This window comes from Pinus tabuliformis, chromosome 7 (assembly GCF_031772625.1).
Source record: "Pinus tabuliformis cultivar Carrire ecotype Pingquan chromosome 7, CPIR1, whole genome shotgun sequence".
NCBI lineage: Eukaryota > Viridiplantae > Streptophyta > Pinopsida > Pinales > Pinaceae > Pinus > Pinus tabuliformis.
In genome coordinates, this window is record NC_142293.1 from 1804901926 (window position 1) to 1804916582 (window position 14657).

At 36.2% G+C, this 14657-nt stretch overlaps 2 protein-coding genes across 2 annotated transcripts; both read left to right on the forward strand.

Annotated features, from left to right (window-relative positions):
* Positions 1-703: 703 nt before the first annotated feature.
* On the forward strand, positions 704-1195 carry LOC149255569 (uncharacterized). Its single transcript, XM_089455078.1, has one exon. The coding sequence runs from the start codon at positions 704-706 to the stop codon at positions 1193-1195; it is 492 nt and encodes a 163-aa protein (XP_089311204.1).
* A 594-nt stretch (positions 1196-1789) lies between these two features.
* LOC149255570 ((R)-linalool synthase, chloroplastic-like) lies at positions 1790-8776 on the forward strand. The gene is made up of 9 exons (XM_089455079.1): positions 1790-1974; positions 6259-6371; positions 6474-6682; positions 6777-6871; positions 7141-7239; positions 7345-7560; positions 7672-7810; positions 7910-8158; positions 8281-8776. Exons 1-9 carry the CDS (start codon positions 1790-1792, stop codon positions 8578-8580), a joined length of 1605 nt encoding a protein of 534 aa, XP_089311205.1. The 3' UTR covers positions 8581-8776.
* Positions 8777-14657: the final 5881 nt, after the last annotated feature.

Genomic DNA, 14657 nt, shown 5'->3' on the forward strand with positions numbered 1-14657 from the left:
ATCATCTTTGAGCGGAAAATAGGGTTGGCGCGGTTTCGTCGCGAACAGTCGCGCCATTTTTGAGCGGAAGAAAGGGTTGGCGCTATTTAGCACCAACGCGCCAAGAAGTGCTATTGGCGCAGAAAATCAAGCATTAATCGCGCCAATTTCGTAAGGCGCGTCGGTTTTGTTTTCGGCACAGAGATTTCACTGTCGAGAAGCACCAGCATCTTTCTCTGTGGAAAATCTGCAATTTTTGCAGATCGACCTTGCCCGGTGGTGGCACTTTGAAATTTCAGATCTGTTCGGTGGCAGCAGATCGGATTTGCCCAGTGGTGGCGCATTGGAGTTCCGGATTTGTTTGGTGGCAATAGATCGGACTTGCCCGGTGGTGGCGCATTGGAGTTCCTGATCTACTTGGTGGCAGCAGAGCGGATTTGCCCGGTGGTGGCGCATTGGAGTTCCGGATCTGTTTGGTGGCAGCAGATCGGACTTGCCCGGTGGTGGCGCATTGAAGATACAATTTTTTTTCCAGCAAAACAGAGGTTCAGATCTGGTATGTGGTGATTTTTTTTTTAGTGTGTCCTGAAAGTGTACAGTTGGATAGACTTATTTATCAGAGGATCAAAAATTTTATCAATCCAATATGAATAATAGTATAGAATCGTATTTCCATGAGTCTGGAAAACTCGATGGATCGAATTTAACCAATTAGAAATTCAGGATGCAGACTTTACTTGAAAGTGCAAATGTGTGGTCGATCGTTACAGGAAATGAGTTGAGATCAAGATCAGCCACACAAAAACAAGATTGGGATAAAAGGGATACAAAAGCAAAGGTCATATTGAAGATGTCCGTCAAGGACAATGTTATCCCACATATTAGAGACTGTAAATCGGCCACTGACATTTGGACGACGATCAAAAACCTATACCAGAAGCAGAATACAAACCGTGTCTTGTCACTCAAAGGCAAGCTATTTGCATTGAATATGGAGGAGAATGAGCCCGTTGTTGGATTCATTGCTAGAGTCAAAGACCTGAAGGACAGATTGGGAGATATCGGAGAGAAAGTTTCCGATTCAGATCTAGTCACGATCACGTTGAACGGAATGACTGATGAATACCAGACGTTTATCATAGGGATGTCAGCAAGGGAGAAAGCCCCTTCATTTGAAAAACTGATAGGGATTCTGATGCAGGAAGAAGAGCGATGACAAAATTTGAAATCACAGAGCAATAACCTTGCTCTGATGGAAAAAAGGAGACAGTATAGAGGGAAGCAACATCAGCAACCGCAGCAGTAGCAGAAAGGAGCAAACACATTTCAGAAGAGACCGTTTAAAGGTATGTCTGCTAATAATTTTCCTAGCAAGAAATGTTTTTACTGTGGAAAACCTAGTCATCAAATTAAAGATTGTTATAAGAGGCACGGAGACGAAGGAAAAAACAAACAGAGAAAACATAAGGGTTACTTTGTTAAGGAAGAAGAGGAACATAGCAACGAACTTCGACTGTTTATAGTCAATTGTGCTCTTTCAGCTTCAAAGGGAAATGAGGACAACATATGGTATGTTGACTCGAGTGCATCCTCACATATGACTGGTAAGAAGGATTGGTTTGAATTTCTTGAAGAAACTTCATGTGGGTTGAAAATATATTTAGGAGATGATAGTGGACATGAGATCAAAGGATATGGTGACATTCCTGTAAAATTACCTAGCAGTGACATTAGACACCTTAAAAATGTATTGTATGTTCCAGGAATTAAGAAAAATTTGGTCTCTGTCTCAATGATTACTGATCAGGACATGCAAGTTCAATTCTTCAAGACTAACTGTGTCATTAAGGATAGCCAGATGGAAACAGTTGCAACAAGAGTGCGCGTGGGGAGCCTGTACAGACTAGATGTGAAGAGTATGCCACAACAAGCAATGGTTGCAGTTGGATCGATAGCCGAAAATCTCTGGGATCAGAGATTCGACCATCTTAAATTGCAAGACCTCATCCTACTTTAGAGAAAAGGTATGGTCGATGGACTCCCTGTTTTCCATAATGTTAAGCTGGATTGTGATGGATGTGCATTAGGGAAAATGCATAGAGAAGAGTTCCCTTTGCATGTTAATAGAAAGGAAAGAGACATTTTAGAACTGGTGCATACAGACATCTGTGGACCTATGCAAACTAGGTCATTAGGAGGAGCATATTACTTTCTCTTATTTACAGATGATTGCACTAGATTTTCATGGATATACTTTCTGAGTAAAAAGAGTCAAACCTTTCAGTGTTTTAAAGAGTTTAAATCCATGGTAGAAAATTAGACAGGAAAAAGGATAAAAATTCTCCGCTTAGATCAAGGGGGAGAATACAGGTTGGGAGAGTTCATGGATTTCTGCAAGCATCATGAGATTGTGCAACAGTTTACAGTGCCCCACATTCCACAGCAGAATGGAGTGGCAAAATGGAAGAACAGAACTCTTGTGGATTGCGCAAGGAGCATGCTTCAAGGTAAGGGTCTATCAAATGGTATTTGGGCAGAAGCTATTAACACTACTGTGTATTTAAAGAATATGAGTCCTACTAGATGTCTAGGCTTCAAAACCCTTTTTGAAGCATTGTTTGGATTCAAACCAGCAGTGAGTCATTTAAGAATATTTGGGTCAAAAGCTTATTCTCATATACCTAAGGAAGATAGGAAGAAGTTACATCCTAAAGCCCTGAAATGTATATTTGTTGGATATGGCACTGAGTTCAAGGCATATAAGTTATTTAATCCTGTGACTCACAAGGTTTTTGCAAGCAGAGATGTCATATTTCATGAACAGGTTGAAGAAGGAAATAATGACTCTAACAGTGATTGGCACATTCCATTGCTAATGGAAGAAAACAGTGAGGAAGATGAAGAGTAGGAGGAGAAACAAGAAGAAGAAGTAACAGACAATGTAATCAATGAAGATGCAAGCCCAGAAAAGGCTGAAATAGGAAGACTCGATTATCATCTAAATTGAAAGACTATGCATTAATGTCAAAGATTTTAAACATTGTAGAACCTGCAAATTATGAGAAAGCAAGTAAATCTGATGCATGGAGGGCTACAATGTATGAAGAAATAGAATCAATAAACAGAAACCATACTTGGGATTTGGTTGAATTGTCTGAAGGTAAAACCCCCATAGGATGCAAATGGCTGTATAAACCAAAAATAAATGCAGATGGGAGTATAGAGAAACTTAAAGCTAGACTGGTAGCAAAGGGTTACTCACAAAAAGAGGGAATAGATTTCGATGAAACCTTTGCTCCTGTAGCCAAATTAAACACCATTAGAATGCTAATTTCCTTAGCAACGAAACACAAATGGCAGCAACACCAGCTAGATGTTAAGTCTGCATTTCTGAATGGTGACTTGAAGGAAGAAATTTATATAGTACAGCCTGAAGGTTTTGTGAAAAAGGGGCAGGAACATCTTGTGTGTAAATTGAAAAAGGCACTTTATGGTTTAAAACAGGCACCCAGGTTGTGGTATGAGAAAATTGACTCATTTTTTGTTCAGCATGGCTTTCATAGGAGCTTGAATGATCCAAATCTGTATACCAAGTTTAATAAACAGAGACAAATTATTTTGATTTCTTTGTATGTAGATGATATGATCATAACATGGAATGCTAACAATCTAATCAAAGAAATCAAACAGCAGATGTCACAAGTGTTTAAGATGAAAGATCTCGGAAACCTTCATTATTGCTTGGGATTGGAGGTATGGAAAGACTCTGGACAAACTTTTCTTACTCAAGGGAAATATGCCAGAAGCTTGCTGGAAAGGTTTAGAAAGGAGCAGTGCAGATTAGCAGCAACACCATTACAGCAGAACTTAAAGTTGAGCAGTGACGACGTACTAAAGAGGTGGATGCTACCATGTACAGACAGCTAGTTGGCAGTTTGATATATCTGACTACAACTAGACCAGATTTGGCATATTCTGTTAGTGTGTTGACCCAGTTCATGTCAAAACCACTCGAAAGTCACTGGATCGCAGCAAAAAGTGAGTTGAGGTATCTTAGTGGTACTAGTAATTATGGCATTTTGTACACTGACACTTCTGATGTTATTCTAACAGGGTTTTCAGATTCTGATTGGGCAGGTAACTTGGATGATCGAAGATCTATCACAGGTTACACATTCAGCATTAGATCTGGGGTCATAGCATGGAGCAGAAAAAAGCAGCACACTGTAGCTCTATCTTCATGTGAAGCTGAGTACCAAGCATTGTGTGCAACCACATGTGAAGCTATCTGGTTGAGAAGACTTCTCAACGATGCAGGAGAAGAGCAGAAAGAATCAACTATTATCAAAACTGACAACCAGAGTACCATCAAACTTGCATACAATCCAGTCTTTGATAAAAATACCAAGCATATCGATACTCAGGTTCATTTTGTTCGAGAGAAACAACAGCCAAAAGAGATATGTGTTGAATATTGTAAAACTCTTGATAACATGGCTGATATTTTTACTAAGCCTCTTGGGCGTGTAAAGTTTGAATTGTTTAGAGGGATGCTAGGAGTTCAGGTAATCCTTTCTCCGTTAAGGGGGGGAGTTGAAAAGAATTAATATTATTTTGTATTAATGGAGAAATGGTTATACAAGTTGTAACGTATCTCCTTAGTTTAGGATTTGTTCCTAGAGTTTAGGAGTTTGGTTGCAACTTTCTGAGTTCTAGTAATGTACTTAATGATATAATTGCTCATTTGATGAATGTAGAGTGTACGGAAAGAGTTCTCTTTGTTTGAGTGCAGTCTCTAGGTGCAGTACTCACCTGTGAGCTGTAACTCTTTCTTTTTCAATTCAAGTCTGATTTTTATCTTAATTTTCAAAATCTAGAAAAAATTTGTAATATTTTGATAAATTCTAGTAGAGATTTTTGTAAATCCAAGTTATAGTTGTTAAACTTCAATATTTTGGGTGCTCTAAAGGTTTTTGATGGTACTAAATCTATTTCCACTTTCAAACACATGATTTAAACATTCCTTGCGTAAGATTTGTTGAAAAAAAATTGCCCAGATTCCAACAAAAAATAGATCCAGACAATTCGACCTAAAATAATCATCCAGACAATTAGACTTAAAATAATCATTCCAACAATTCCTCCAACTCAATAAACTTGTCTTATATTTTTTTAAATCCATCCATTCTCTTTTCTTTATATACCCTTTCCATATCCTCATATATTTTTCCAATCTTTTCCACCTTCCCATCTTCATATATTTTCTACAATATTTGCAATCCTCATACTTATTCTCTTTTTTGTTTTTCAAAATAAAAATAAAAAACTTCGTTTTCATTAAAAGGAAAGTTTTCATTTACATAGCTTTTCTTCTAATATGTCCATCCCACAAAACTATGTCTCAAAACAACTTGATACACTGCAGATCCTCGGCTAATCAGTAAGAATACGAATCCTCATACACATGCTTATTCATATATATAAGATAATAATATCCTTCATCTTAAATTGAACAATTATTTCTGTTAACCGTATACAAGATACCATGCCATATTTTAGTTGCCTTACTTGAGACCATACAAAAGGCTGCAAATACAAATTTATTTCTATATTCTTCCCAAACAAATTTATTGATTTAATTTTAGCAGTTGCTTTTATTGAACTTCTTTTTCCTTCAATATGAGGTTGACTTATTATTATTGTCATTATCTATATTAGGTAGTTTACCTGGACCCTTATTTGTTTGTTATGTTTTGATCACCACCCTTCTGGTTATCTTTTTAACTCAATTCAATTCTTCTTGTAAATATATTCTCACATTAGGAAGATTCTTACAAGTACAAATAACTTTGACATGAAGTTGGAAATCCAGTCAGTGCCATGATCTGCATCTGTTATCTTTTCCTCAACTGCATCAAGTTGATCACTAATCTATGTGAGCATGACAAGGTAATCTGTGACTGAATCCGTAACATTTCTATTGTTGTTTTTTTCTCAAACAGATATAGGAAACAATGATCTTTAAGTGTATCCATAACCTTCTGCTTGATTTTCATTCATTTCTTTTTATGAATTATGAATTCTTGCAGATCTCTATTCCAATGTACATCGAATCCTTGCCAATACTTCAGAATTTTTTCTCTTCCTGTAAAAAATGTAATCCTAATTTAGAAATTCGAGGGCACATAAAATCTATCCTCGTTTCAATTTCGAGGAATCTGAAAAATTAGCTTTTAAAAGAAATATTGAAATCCTCTTACTGTTGACCATTTTCTATAGTTATTGGAACGAAAAAGGCATTGGGTGTGCAAGAGATAGTGTTGTTGCCGATCTCAACTCAACTGCCTTGGGACTTCGAACTCTTCGACTAGACGGATACCCGGTGTCTTCAGGTATACATAAAAATCTATTAATCCTTAAAGTTCTTTATGATAGCTCTGAACTTCCTTCTACTGGCAGACATTTATTGCTAATACATTATATGTTAAAATCAGATGTGTTAGAACACTTCAGAGAACAAAAAGGGCAGTTTGCATGTTCGGCCATTCAAACAGAGGGAGATATAAGAAGTGTTCTCAACTTATTTCGGGCTTCCCAAATTGCCTTTCCAGGAGAGAAAGTTATGGAAGAAGTAGAAATCTTCTCTACAATATATTTAAAAGAAGCCATACTAAAGCTTCCGGTCTGCGGTCTTTCACGAGAGGTGAGGGGGTCATACTATCATCATAACATGACATAGCCTAATTTACACATATGTTGTGATCTGTATTTTACAATTTAAATTTTGTTGTTGGCAGATATCGTACGTTCTGGAATATGGTTGGCATATAAATTTGCCAAGATTGGAAGCAAGGAACTACATCGACGTATTTGGACAGGACCCCATTTATTTGTAGGTCCATGATTTCATCGTGTAACAACATTTTTTATTCGCAAAGTTCCATGGATCCACTTATGTTGAGAGAAATCCAAAGCCTTATTAAATCTGGATGAAGACGGATATATGTTCTTTGATATATAAACAGATACAGTTAGGCCATTTGATGTTGTTTTGTCCATTAAGCCAAGGGACATTGTTGCTTTTCACAAAAAATCTGTGTTAACAATTTAGATTTCCTGTCAAATTTTCAATTAATGTTCGTTACATTTGTTTGTTTCCAGGACGCCAAATATGAAGACCCAAAAACTTCTAGAACTTGCAAAGTTGGAGTTCAATACGTTTCACTCTTTACAACAGCAAGAGCTAAAACTTCTCTCCAGGTGATGTGATGAATTATGTCATCGGATAATATCCGTTTAGCAGACAAACTAGGATTTGAGTGGTCTACTGTAAAATAACGTGCAATCTATGAACTTTGTGTGTAGATGGTGGAAAGATTCGGGTTTCTCTCAAATGACCTTCCCTCGGCATCGTCACGTGGAATATTACACTTTGGCATCTTGCATTGACAGTGAACCTCAACATTCTTCGTTCAGACTTGGATTTGCCAAAATAAGTCATCTTGGCACGGTTCTTGACGATATTTACGACACCTTTGGAACGATAGATGAGCTAGAACTCTTCACAGCGGCAGTTAAGAGGTTGTACTGGAGATGACCAATTCAAAGAATTTTAAAAGAATGTAAGCTTCATCACTCCATTAATCTTTAGGAACTAATTTACTTGACCAAAATTTGTGTTTATATGATCAGGTGGCATCCGTCTGCGACGGAGTGGCTTCCAGAATATATGAAAGGAGTATATATGGTGCTTTACGAAACCGTTAACGAAATGGCAGGAGAAGCAGAAAAGTCTCAAGGCCGAGACACGCTCAGCTATGCCCGAAAGGCTGTATGTACAATAATAAAGCATACATACACAACTATTTCTTTGTGAGAACGTAATGTGATTATTAGTTCATTTGCTTTGCTTGTGCTCTTGCCTGTGCAGTTGGAGGCTTATATTGGTGCTTATATGAAAGAAGCGAAGTGGATTTTCAGTGGTTTTTTGCCAACATTTGAGGAGTACCTGGATAACGGGAAAGTTAGTTTCGGTTATCGCATTGGCACATTGCAACCCATTCTGACGTTGGGCATTCCCTTTCCTCATCACATCCTACAAGAAATAGACTTTCCTTCGAGGCTCAGTGATGTGGCATGTTCCATTCTCCGACTAAAAGGCGACATTCTCACTTACCAGGTATATCTTGTTAATGGAAGGAATTTTTCTTTGGATTGCATGATTGGTTAGTTTTTCTTTGCATTGCATGATTGGTTCTAATTTAGAGTTGGATAAACGATTTACTGGCATGGAAAGTGCAGGCTGAGAGGAGCCGTGGAGAAAAATCTTCGTGTATATCATGTTATATGGAAGAGAATCCCGAGTCAACAGAGGAAGATGCGATCAATCATATCAACTCCATGGTCAACAAATTACTAAAGGAACTAAATTGGGAGTATCTGAGACCTGATAGCAATGTTCCAATCACTTCCAAGAAACATGCATTTGACATTCTCAGAGCTTTCTACCATCTCTACAAATACCGAGATGGCTTCAGCGTTACCAACTATGAAATAAAGAATTTGGTCATGACAACCGTCATTGAGCCTGTGCCTTTATAACTACAAATTTAATCTACATGTTATGCATGGCAATAAAGCCTCATCAGATGCTTGAAGCTCAAGAATGTAGGGTCGGGGTCCTCATCAGATGATTGAAGCTAAGAATGTATGGTAGGGGTAAACTTTTTAGTTATGTTGCCACTTTTGAAATATACATGTAATGATTTTAACATTATGGGATGGAGATAAAGTAAAATATTAGGTTTTAAAAGGGACTTATGTTATTGTGAATAAAATCATTTGAGCCTTAAGAATAAAAAATTTAGAAAAGTAATTCATATCTCAATTCTAAAAAGGAGGATTTAGAAATTTTGAATATAAATGTATGAAATTATTAAGGAATTTAGACTTCTGTGATCCATAACATTGTTTAGATAATTTTCGGCAAAATCACATAATCAATCTTTTGTCGACGCGTTTCGAACCAACCACACTGGTTGGTTCGAAACGCGTCGACAAAAGATTGATTATGTGATTTTGCCGAAAATTATCTAAATAAATGTATGAAGTTAAATGAAATTTGATTTCAGAGGGAATGATTTAACGGATTAATATTAGTGGATTCACTGAATCAGAAATTAAGTGGAGACGAAAGCCTTTCTGTCCTTCCATGCATGGGATTCAGGAAGGATGGGATTCAATTCTTGAAACTAGTTCTATTCAAATTCTACTTACAATAAATTGGTAACCAGTGCTATGCTCAAAACAATAATTCTAAATTCATAAATAAACTCCTAAACATGTATTCTCTCAGCTCTGCATATGGTTCAAAAATAAATTGAAAACCTTACTCGCGATCATGCAAAACAACAATGTGATGTGAGAGCAATTCCAACATAGTTATCAGTCATCCTGTGGGAAGCAATCAAGTATGTGGCGGCCTTTTTAATTGCTTTGATCGCTTGTCACATACCGTGGGATGAACATGCTGTCACTCGTTGCACTAGTTCACTTGAAAACATCAGAACATGTAATAATTTGGATGGAATACCAAACATCCAGCACATCAAAGATTTTGTAAATGTTAAAGTCTACATTCATCAATAATATATTAAAATTTTATAATTATTTAATTATTTTATTGTTATAATCAGATAATTAATTAAATTATTTAATTATTTTAATATTATATATTTGATGATTAATTAATGAGGTAGTCTAACTAGTAATTATTTAACACAATGGACGTTGTCGTGGGTTGGAAATGTGATCCGCGACAACAAAGTCAGAAGGTACAGAGCCAAAATTAGACGTACATGGATGAAAATATTTGTAAAAAGTAAGCCGTGCATTATTTGAAAAAGAGATTTGTATAAACCAAAATGCACATTAAAGTGAAATGTACAATTTTTATTTTTACATTATTTATTATAATTTGTGCATTGTTTATTTGTTCACTATTTATTAAACTGAATGTACATTATTTATAAATATAAATGAAATGTAGATAATTTATATATATTAAATATTGAATTGAAATGAAATGTAAATTATAAAAGAAATGTAGATTATTGTGTGCATTGTAAATGAAATATATATTTATATTTATATATAAATGAAATGTAAATATATATATATATATATATATATTTATTTATTAAAATAAAATGAACATTATTTATATAAAAAATGAAATGTAAAATAATATTAAAGTGAAATGAAATAAAATGTAATGTAAATTATAAAAGAAATGTAGGTCATTGTGTACATTGTAAATGAAATGTATATCTACATTTACATATAAATGAAATCTACAATATACATCTCTACATTGTTTATATATATATATAAGTAAAATGTACAAAATTTATATGAAGAAATGAAATGAAATATATTTATATATTCCCCAAATTTGTGTGACCATAGGGTGATTGCAAAGACTAGTTCGATGCAAACTCATGTAATCTCTTAGGCACATGGTGGCTCCAACTCGACTTTTTTCTGGCATCATAACAGTTCACATCATCTAGTGACATCCTGAGCAACTCGAGGTCTGTTGTTTTCTTCTTTTGGTAAATGGCTCGCAAAATATCTTTTTTCTTTGGAAATTTCCAGTGTGATAACACCATTGCAACTCAACCTAAGAGTGTCAATTCATAGACAGAGGATCTTTTTGCTTTGCCTCAACCTGAAACGATCATCTTTCATCAGTGTACTGTCCAGACACCTCGAGGCCTTGCCTTCCTATGGAACTCATACGGTTCCATCTTTTTTAAAAACAATATAAGCTCTGGTTGCCCCCTCGAGGGGCGGAGTACTCTTGTCTTATCTATCTGGTTTCCTTGCTTTGAGGCAGAGACGAAACTCATGGCTATAAATACTACAAATTTAGCTTAGATAATATAATTTAGCCATGCTTACTATATATATATATATAGTCTCTGTAGTCTAGGATCTCTGCGGCCCATAAGTTGCAAGCCATAGTGTACCCTGCCATCATCTATAACAGAGAAGAGCTGAATCCTAGTGATATATTCCGATGAAATGAAGCTTGTGAGGGCTCTTGCCATTGAGCTCCATTGACGCTCTCCATTTTCCCTACCGCCATAAACCCTAGAGAAGAGCTGAACTCGACGACAAAAACAACATAAACGAAACCTGGGTTTACGTAAACCTTATTCATTCTCCTCCCAAATCTCATTACTTTAATGGACTTGCAATGGAATCCTACGTAACCCCATCAAATTGACGGACTATGTTGAGGGCTCCATATACGATCTGGATCTGTGCGTTAACCCCTCTTGAGAAACAAGAAATCGCACGTACAAAGATGGATTTGAGGTGGTGGAATAGCTAGAAAAGGTAGTGGAGCCAAAGAATTCTGGAGTCCCTCGTTAAGGAAAGATAGGAATATAGTAGTTGCTGGAATTACTTCTCCACTGTGGGCGTGGAGAAGCAAGCCCTAACTTCTACAACTCCGATGTATCTCTATTTGCCAAGGATACAACCATTGAGGAGGAAGAACACTCATTCCTATTCTGAGTTCTTTAGCGGATGACCAGCAATCACGTGGAACAGTAAAAATACTTTCAGTCCATCTCGTGAGTCGTGGACTCATGGCGGATGACTGAAAGGGTTAGTTACGCAAAGCCTTTAACTATTTTCTGACAGTGGCCCCTCTCTCTGTTTTGTCGTGTTCAACGGCCATTTAACTTTTAGCGCACGGAGATCACCAATCTCTGATATTCAGTGCAGATCCCTTATGCACAACAGGAGGCCAAGGCCAAGGCCCGGGACTGAACGAAACTGGGTTGCTAACTCTGGTTAATTTTCGGTTGTCGGTGTTTTAAACTTTTCTTCGAAAATCAAGAATCTGGGGTCATAATATTTTTTATTTTGTTGATCCAATCTGGTCTGTGGGCTATGGTTTATCCAAGGCACGTGCAGTCTGCGATCTAGTTTGCTGATATCAGGTGTACACATTCCTTATCTTTTTGTAATACACACCTGGTCATATATTTTCAAGTATGAATAATTCACCACAGCTACTAAAGATTACCAAAGGTAGACCTAGCACAGTTACTCTACAGAGCCTTTATGAGTATATAGAGTCTTTAGAGAAATATAGAGAAGAAAGAGAAGTCAAGCTACAAACAGAGTTAGAAACCATGCTGGATAATAAATTCACATCTCTTGAAGACAAGATCAAAAAACAAATAGAAAATAAAATAGAACTATTGGAGAATAAAATGGAGGCAATGGAGACTAGGTTGCAAGTTATAGAAAAACAAACCAAGATATGAACCAAACATCCCAGTAAGGAGATGATGATACTTTAGAGAGTCTTAAAATAAAGGACATGATTAAAGAACTAGAAGAAAAAGTTAATAGCCATCTCACCCTATATAGTGTGGCAAGTAAATTAGATATCAAACCAATTAAAGATGAAATGAAAAATTTGATAGAATTAGACCATGAGCATAACAAAAGGGCCTTGAACCTTATAATATTCGGTTTGAAAAAGGAGGTAGACGAGGATACTTTATCCATAGCCCAGACATAATTACATAATATATTACAAATTGAAACAATGTGTCTCACGGAAGCAAAAAGGTTAGGGAAATTAACTGAGAATAAAGGAAGGTTGATCCAAATAAAGGTGAGCTCTACTGACCATAAGTATGACATACTTAGTAAAACCTCAAGTCTAAAAGGAATGAGAATATTTATAAATGAAGATCTCATTCCAGAAGATCAAATAGAATTAAGAAAGGAGGTTCAAAAGGTAAAAGAAGCTAGGAAGGAAGGAAAATGGGCAATAATTAGATATAGAAAAGCCATTATTTGAGATAGAAACCAAAAATATAGTAATAAATAGCAATTCAACATGCTCCGGATTCTTTCTTGGAATTGTCAGGGCTTTCCATGGAACAAAGGCCCTAAGCTAAGTCGGATCTCGAATGATGTTAATATTATATTGCTTGTTGAAACTTGGGAGCACAAAGAATCTAAGGTCCCTAACATAGATGGCTTTGTACTATGGTCTACCCGGAACAATCTATCCTCTCGTAGAGGCATTGGGGGTATAACTTGTTACATTAAGAAGAATATCTCCCCTCATGCTAGGATTTAAAAAAACGACTCTTACAACCAATATTGTTGGATAGCGATTACTGACATTAATGATAAAAATACCTACATAGCAATATGTTATTTCCCCCCATCAATTCTAACTTCTATAAGAAAAAGAATCTAGATAAAAATAGTATTTACAATGGTTTAGAGAATGATATTTCTAGCCTAAGGAATGAAGGTAATATCCTTTTAATGGGTGACTTTAATGCTTGAAGTTCAAGCAACCAAGTTATTCTTCTAACCAATCATTCCAACCCTATTCCTCTCTCGTTAGATGAAGACCTTACTTTGGCTAGTTGGTACAAAAGGAGCTCTGAAGACCTCGGGGAGAATTTGTTTAGGTCAGAGCTAGTCAAGCTTTGTAGTGCTCAGGATCTCATAATTAAAGAAGTGGCCCAATTCTAGCCAGATGACCTACATCCATGGGTTTGGTAGCAGCATGGTAGACTATGTTATTTCTAATCTCCCTTTATACAACAAAATAATAAATTTTGACATCTTAAATGACCACGAGCCTGGCCTTGATCATAGGCCTCTACTTATAACTCTTTATTTTTTCGTGCATAGAGATCCCATTAGAAGATAATCCTTATAGCCAAAAGAACTTAATCTTTGATAGAAATAAAAATGATCTGTTTCTAAATGAATTAAAATTTACTTTGCTTCCTTTATCTAGTATAGACAACTAAAAGACCTCTATCATAATTTTACTACAACCATCTCATATTATATTAACAAGTTCTCAATTGAAGTTTCAAGGAAATAGCAAAACCAACCCATGGTATGACAAAGATTGTAAAAGTGCGAGGAGAGAAATTAAGGAAGTTGTTGATGAATCTCTTAAAATTAGCAAGATAAAAATATACAAAGCCCTAACTAAAAGGAAAAAAGGCAGTATATTTGTAAAAGACAAGAGAATCTCTTACACCTCTCTAAGGTAGCTCCTAAGAAATTTTGGAGGTAGATTCTAACTAGGAAAACTAAAGATAATAATAAAATTGCTTTACACAACTGGAATTCCTATCTTAAAAAGCTTTACGAATCTCCAAATGTCATGGATAACTTTGAAACGCTGCTCACAACAAAAGAAGTTTTATCATTAGAAGACATTGATTTCAAGGTTAAATGCCTCGGAAATGGGAGAGCTAAGGACATTGAAGGTTACTAGGCAGAAATCTTAAAAATTGGAGGGCCTTTCCTCATCCCCCACATCCAAAATCTTTTCAATCAAGCGGTCAAGCAAGGGTTCTCTAAACCATGCACTCAGAGCCTCATTATCCCTATTTTTAAAAGTGGGGATACAAATAACCCCTCTAACTATCGGGTAGTTATGATCAGCCCTCTCTTAGCCAAGTTATATGGTAATATTTTGGAAAAGAAGTTGAGCATATGGCTTGAAAGTGAAGGTAAGCAGGCTAAATACCAAGCGGGTTTTAGAAGGCAACACTCAACAACTAACCACCTCGTTATGCTTAGGATCATTGTGGAGGAATTCCGCAATA

Bases quoted from the DNA above. Each gene is read 5' to 3' on its own strand.
- LOC149255569 (XM_089455078.1), top strand. From the start codon at position 704: ATGCAGACTTTACTTGAAAGTGCAAATGTGTGGTCGATCGTTACAGGA.
- LOC149255570 (XM_089455079.1), top strand. From the start codon at position 1,790: ATGCAAGTTCAATTCTTCAAGACTAACTGTGTCATTAAGGATAGCCAG. The intron at 6,372-6,473 runs GTATACATAAAA...TGTTAAAATCAG, and splicing joins CGGATACCCGGTGTCTTCAG to ATGTGTTAGAACACTTCAGA. The intron at 6,872-7,140 runs GTAGGTCCATGA...GTTTGTTTCCAG, and splicing joins GGACAGGACCCCATTTATTT to GACGCCAAATATGAAGACCC.